This window comes from Sycon ciliatum, chromosome 3 (genome assembly GCF_964019385.1).
Source record: "Sycon ciliatum chromosome 3, ocSycCili1.1, whole genome shotgun sequence".
Classification (NCBI taxonomy): domain Eukaryota; kingdom Metazoa; phylum Porifera; class Calcarea; order Leucosolenida; family Sycettidae; genus Sycon; species Sycon ciliatum.
The window spans coordinates 29,287,844-29,294,726 of record NC_088645.1 but is presented as its reverse complement, the minus strand read 5'-3'; the positions used below and the strand labels follow the sequence as shown (position 1 = coordinate 29,294,726).

Here is a 6,883-nt window from a genome sequence, read left to right as displayed (position 1 = left end):
CGACGCATCGAATGTATTGTCGGAGACACGCCGTCAGCGCCTCATGGCAGCGCTGCCAAAGAGATGCCCGAAGAGCCTGCTGCAGGGCTTGCGTCCTTCCGGTGATCTCCTCTTCGGTGATGGATTTTCCCGGGAGTATAAACGGAAGTGCCAGGAAATGGACGTATGCCAGCCACGGCCTTCTGGGCGGCGCCCAGGGACCGCACAGGACCGGTCGCAGCCTGCCCGTCCTGACCGTTTTTCTGGTCGCACCGTGTACCGGTCAGATTCAGGGCGGTTCCGCCCTTACGACAGGGCAGGACGGGGTCATGTCACCCGCCGGCCTGAGGAGCATTTCCGCCAGCCAGCAAAAAACGGCCGGGGCCAGCCCTTTCGCGGGCGCCCTCGAGGTCGTTGACGACCTCCCCCGTGCCTGGCTGCCTCACGGAAGCCCCTACCCCCCAGGTAGCGGGTCGATTGGAGCATTTTGCGGCAGCCTGGCGAGACCTAACGCAGGATGCGTGGGTGTTGAAGACCGTCTCAGGGTACTGCTTAGACCTCCACACCGTTCCTTGCCAGTGGCCCGCTCCGACAGAGATGTGGTTCCCTCCCGAAAAATGCGCCATCGTCCACCAGGAGATAGAGGATCTCCTATCCAAGGGTGCAATTCGACCGGTGAGCCCATCTCCCGGCCAGTTCGTGAGCCAGTTATTCACCGTACCCAAGAAGGGTACCACCGCCGAACGTCCAGTCATCGACCTCCGCCACCTGAACGAGCACGTGCGGTACGAGCACTTCCAGATGGAGGGTCTCCACCTTGTTCCCCTATCCGTCCGAGAGGGCAATTGGCTCACAAAGCTAGACCTCAAGGACGCGTACTTCACCGTGCCGATCCGTCCCCAGCACCGCCGGCTCCTGCGCTTCAGTTGGGAGGGCCAACTCTACGAGTTTCAGTGCCTACCGTTCGGCCTGTTCAGCGCCCCCGGGTATTCACGAAGCTGATGAAGGTCCCGATCAGTGTTCTTCGTCGTCAGGGCATTCGTCTCATCCTGTATCTCGACGACCTTCTCCTGATTGCCGAGTCACGGCCGGCCGCAGTGCTGCAGACGCAGCAGGCCATTCAACTCCTAGAATCTCTGGGTTTCGTAATCAATCGGAAGAAGTCCATTCCCGAGCCTACGCAACAGCTCGAGCTCCTAGGATTTCAGTTGAACTCTGTGGCCATGACGATGTCTGTGCCGATCGACAAGGCGCGGAACTCCAGCAGGAGTGCCACCGAGCCCTGTCCCAGCCCTACCTGTCCATCCGCGCATTGGCCTCACTCCTGGGCAGGATGGTTGCGTGCTCCCCAGGCATGTTTCTGGCTCCACTGCAATTCCGCCACCTTCAGCAGTTGAAGATTGCAGCCCTTCGTCGCCATCAGAGCTACCTTGCCACGGTACGCCTGACGCCGGAAGCCAGGACGGAGCTGACGTGGTGGGCAGCAGATCTAGAAACTTGGAATGGTCGCTCGATTCTCAAACCTCCCGCTCAGCTCACCATATTCTCCGATGCGTCCCTGCTCGGCTGGGGAGCGGTGTGCGGCACAACGAGTACTGGGGGTCAATGGTCCCCTACCGAGGCCAATCTCCACATCAATGCTCTGGAATTGATCGCTGCCTCATTCGCGGTGAAAGCCTTTCATCACCGGGCCTCGTACCGTCCTCTGCACATCAAGTTGTTGATCGACAACACGACAGCCGTCAGCTACATCAACCGCTTAGGCGGCACGCATTCCCGTCTCCTGTCCCAGATCGCTTGCGACCTCTGGAGATGGGCGGTCCAACACGATATCCGCCTCCAGGCGGAATATGTGCCGAGCGAGGAGAACCCAGCAGACCATCCTTCTCGGGGCTCCCTCTCCGAGTCCGGCGACTGGCGCCTGGACCCTGCTCTGTTTCGCAGGATTCAGAGGGCAGCTCCTTGGATTTTGGTGCTAGATCTGTTCGCATCTCGACTGAACACGCAACTTTCCGCCTTCTATGCTTGGAGGCCGGATCCGGAGGCTCTCGCTCTAGATGCGTTCTCTCAGAATTGGAGTCTCCCTCATCAGGACGCGGTGTATGCCTTCCCACCATTCTGCCTACTGGACAGGGTGCTTTATCGTGTGGCCTCACTCCATACTTGCCGGATGATACTGGTCGCACCAGTATGGGATACGCAGCCATGGTACGCGACTTTGCTGCAGCTGTTGGTCGATTTTCCCATGCTTCTGCCCACATTCGACTGCCTGCTACTCTCACCCTCGGACCATCCACACCCACTGGTACTATCCCGCCACCTGCGCCTCGCCGCATGGCCTATCTCCAGCAGCGTTTCAATGCAGCAGGACTTTCTCCACAGGTCGTGCGACTCCTCTCCTCCTCTTGGCGGTCATCAACCAATGCCGCTTACGCATCGGCATGGGAGCAGTGGCTGGGCTGGTGCAGTCAACGGTCAGTGGATCCCGTTCGCCCATCTTTAGCTATGGTGCTCCAGTTCCTGGCCGATTCCTTTGAGGACGGCCGCAGCTACAGTACCCTGAATGTCTATCGGTCAGCGATGTCTGCTACCCTGCCTGAGCTGGATGGTACACCCATTGGCCAGCACCCGTTGGTGGTGCGTTTGCTCCGTGGTATCTGCCTAGAGCGTCCGCCGCAGCCGCGGTACTCACATACTTGGGATGTGGGTATTGTCACTTCTTGGCTCTCTAAACTGCCTGCCAACACGGACCTGTCTCTCCCTGTCTTGTCTGGCAAGTTGGCCATTATGATGGCCTTGACTGCTGCTCGGCGCTCTTCGGACCTCCACCGGCTAAGCCTCAACTCTCATCGTTTCTCTGCCGAGGGCGTGGTGTTTGACTATCTCACACCCCCTAAGCAGCATCGCCCTGGTTCGGAACCAGCCCGACCTGTCACCTTTGCTGCCTTTCCTGTGTCTCCTGCACTCTGTGTTGTGGAGTGCTTCAGGGAGTACTTGCGTCGGACCGCCGACCTGCGGCAGGCATCTTCTGCACATCTGTTCCTCTGCACGAAGCGTCCGCATCACCCTGTCACCTCTGCAACGATTGCTCGTTGGATCAAGCAGGTTATGTCCAAGGCTGGTGTGGACACATCATTGTTTGGTGCCCATTCCACTCGTGCCGCTTCTACGTCTGCTGCGAAGCGTAAAGGTATGTCGACAGTGGACATCATGAAATGTGCTGACTGGAGCTGCGCATCCGTGTTCCAGCGCTTCTATTTCAAGCCGTGGGAGGGTGAGACCAGCGGCTCTTCCCCATCGGCACATCAGCAGTTCTCCCGCTCCGTGCTTGCGCCGTAGCGCTACCAATGGTGGCCTGGCCAGGTTCTGAGTCTGTGACTTTGTGTCTACCTCAGTAATCCGATTGCTGTCTGTGCCTGGCTTTCTCAATGCCGTTCTATCTGTGCATGTGTATAGTACACGGCTTTCCTCATTTATTCTTCCTTTTGCCATTACGCCTGTGTTCTTGTTCTGGACAGGCCTTTTGTCACTTTCTGCGGCAAGTTTCCGTGGCACCAGTTTACCCTGTTCCTCACTGATTTGGTGGTGTGCATGGTGTGCTGCATGCCCGGTTGGGGGTTTTCATGGCCTGCGTTGGTCCCTCTCACCGGTCTTGTGGTGTTCGCTTCACCTCTGATTTGGCGTTGAAATCTACAGTGTTACATGGAGCGGAGCCTCTGATGTGCAATTGACGATTATACAAGGAACTCTGTTCTGATGTATAATCATAATTGCATGAAGAGGTTAAGCGAAATGTAACACTGTAGTCCCTCCCGCCCATCCCATTTACTTATGCACCGGGGAGTGCCCATGGGCTTTATCTTGGCCATTAACGCGTTCAAACAAGGCCGAGGAAGGACTGGCCGAGCATGCGTGTTATGGTGTAGGAACGAAAAAAAAAAAAAAAGCTTTGAAAACTGGTTATTTATGCAGTAAAAATGTAGGGCCACTACAGTGTTACATTCACGGTGAAGTACGCGTCCTTGAGGTCTAGCTTTGTGAGCCAATTGCCCTCTCGGACGGATAGGGGAACAAGGTGGAGACCCCCCATCTGGAAGTGCTCGTACCGCACGTGCTCGTTCAGGTGGCGGAGGTCGATGACTGGACGTTCGGCGGTGGTACCCTTCTTGGGTACGGTGAATAACCGGCTCACGAACTGGCCGGGAGATGGGCTCACCGGTCGAATTGCACCCTTGGATAGGAGATCCTCTATCTCCTGGTGGACGATGGCGCATTTTTCGGGAGGGAACCACATCTCTGTCGGAGCGGACCGCTGGCAAGGAACGGTGTGGAGGTCTAAGCAGTACCCTGAGACGGTCTTCAACACCCACGCATCCTGCGTTAGGTCTCGCCAGGCTGCCGCAAAATGCTCCAATCGACCCGCTACCTGGGGGGTAGGGGCTTCCGTGAGGCAGCCAGGCACGGGGGAGGTCGTCAACGACCTCGAGGGCGCCCGCGAAAGGGCTGGCCCCGGCCGTTTTTTGCTGGCTGGCGGAAATGCTCCTCAGGCCGGCGGGTGACATGACCCCGTCCTGCCCTGTCATAAGGGCGGAACCGCCCTGGATCTGACCGGTACACGGTACGACCAGAAAAACGGTCAGGACGGGCAGGCTGCGACCGGTCCTGTGCGGTCCCCGGGCGCCGCCCAGAAGGCCGTGGCTGGAATACGTCCATTTCCTGGCACTTCCGTTTATACTCCCGGGAAAATCCATCACCGAAGAGGAGATCACCGGAAGGACGCAAGCCCTGCAGCAGGCTCTTCGGGCATCTCTTTGGCAGCGCTGCCATGAGGCGCTGACGGCGTGTCTCCGACAATACATTCGAGGCGTCGCCCGTCATGACGATCACCATCTGGACCAGCTCGGTCAGTTCGTGGACCGGCCGGCCCTGCTCAATAGCAGCCCAGAGCGCGGCCAGGGGACGGAAAACGTCCGTAACCTTTTGTTGGATGTTGGCCAGCATTCTATCCGCTCTCTTGGCATTGGCCAGGCCCTGGACATCCGACAAGAACGGGTCCACGCGTGGACATCGCGTTTCCTCCACGTCCGGTCGGGGACACAGTTTCCTCTCCCGTCGACGCTCAGCGAAGGACAGGGAACCACGGCAGTGCTCCCGTAGGTACGAGGCCATGTGCGAGGGGGGAGACCATACAGAGTCGTCCACTTACCCCTTAGGATCGAAGCCCGCGCCGCTACCACGGCGATGCTCTTGGGCAGCGGAGTCGTCGGATGACGGACATGTGCCACCAGGACTGTCGAAGTCACTATCGTCAGATTCTGATGTACCAGAGCTAGAACTAGTGCCAGAACTATCTCGGTGCCTGGTGAAACGGTGCGACTCGCGCCGTCTGGGTGACCCATGGCCATGTCGTCCCCGGGCACTCAGGCGGGACTCGTGCGTAGCACCCGAGCGTGACCCTGACCGACATCTGTCCGCAGATTGAGATCTAGATCTAGATCTACGTGTACGTGTAGCACCAGCCGATCTATGGCGAGTACGTGTACGTCGTTCACATGAAGCAGAACGATAACGAGGGGGAGATCGATTAGATCGTGAGTGGGGTGGAGATCTGTCCCGTGAGCATGATCTAGATCTATCTGTACGTAAATCACGTGACCCAGATACGTCAGTGACGTCACCCCTAATATGGCCCCGGCCGCCATTGCTGGAATGGTGGTCCGTGGAAAAACCGAGGCTTGCCGAACGACGTTCGGCCAATGAGACAAAACGAAAAGGCTCCCCGCCGTCTACCCGAGAGTCATCCTGGTTCCCTTCCCTGTTGGAAGAGTTCCGAGCCTCCTCCATTTCTTGACCGCCAGAGGCTGCGGTGGTGCCACGACCAGTTTCTAATCCGCCCGTGGGTGTGGAATTTGAGGAAATTTGTATACCGTTCCCCGAAACGGTGTCTCCTATTTGTTTTCCGCGGGAGTGGGCGGATGCCGCGATGGCAGATTGTACCTCTGGCTGCGCCAGGGTATGCAGCAAATCCAAAACAGCGTCCATCGTGGAGATATTTTGGAAAAACTCGAAGAGGCATGCAATGCAAACTACGCAGAAAATGCAGTAAAAACAAGGCCGAGGAAGGTCTGGCCGAGCATGCGTGTTATGGTGTAGGAACGAAAGAAAAAAAAAAAAGCTTTGAAAACTGGTTATTTATGCAGTAAAAATGTAGGGCCACTACAGTGTTACATGGAGCGGAGCCTCTGATGTGCAATTGGACTTGATCGTCGTCAGACGTACCATTAGGATAAGAAAACTGAAACTCCTCGAGTGTTGTCAGCAAGCCAAAAGAATGATCGCCAAAGGATCAAGCATGCGCATGAAAAAACTTCCAGCACTGCACATCGCCATGGCAAATATGGCGATAACAAAAAAAGGAGAAAAGTTACGTGAAACATTCAAACTGAGTTATTTTAGCATTCGCGAATGTTACGTATTATCGAATTCGCGACATGGTGTGTGGTGTGTGTGTGGTGTGTGTGGTGTGTGTGTGGTGTGTGTGGTGTGTGTGTGGTGTGTGGTGTGTGTGGTGTGTGGTGTGTGTGGTGTGTGGTGTGTGTGTGGTGTGTGGTGTGTGTGTGGTGTGTGTGGTGTGTGTGGTGTGTGATGCGTGTGGTGTGTGTGTGGTGTGTGTGGTGTATGTGGTGTGTGTGTGGTGTGTGTGTGGTGTGTGTGTGGTGTGTGTGGTGTATGTGGTGTGTGTGGTGTGTGTGGTGTGTGTGGTGTGTGGTGTGTGTGTGTGGTGTGTGTGGTGTGTGTGTGGTGTGTGTGTGGTGTGTGTGTGGTGTGTGTGTGGTGTGTGTGGTGTGTGTGGTGTGTGTGGTGTGTGGTGTGTGGTGTGTGTTGTGTGTGGTGTGTGTGTGGT

The 6,883-nt window shown here is 56.8% G+C and overlaps 1 protein-coding gene across 1 annotated transcript; it reads left to right on the top strand.

Annotated features, from left to right (window-relative positions):
• Positions 1 to 1,312: 1,312 nt before the first annotated feature.
• Positions 1,313 to 3,318, top strand: LOC135812985 (uncharacterized). The gene is made up of 2 exons (XM_065326204.1): positions 1,313 to 1,951; positions 2,113 to 3,318. The coding sequence occupies exons 1-2, from the start codon at positions 1,313 to 1,315 to the stop codon at positions 3,316 to 3,318; spliced, it is 1,845 nt and encodes a 614-aa protein (XP_065182276.1).
• Positions 3,319 to 6,883: the final 3,565 nt, after the last annotated feature.

Coding starts and splice junctions, on each gene's coding strand:
- LOC135812985 (XM_065326204.1), top strand. CDS start 1,313: ATGGTTGCGTGCTCCCCAGGCATGTTTCTGGCTCCACTGCAATTCCGC. Junction 1,952..2,112: donor GGGCAGCTCCTTGGATTTTG/GTGCTAGATCTG, acceptor CCTACTGGACAG/GGTGCTTTATCGTGTGGCCT.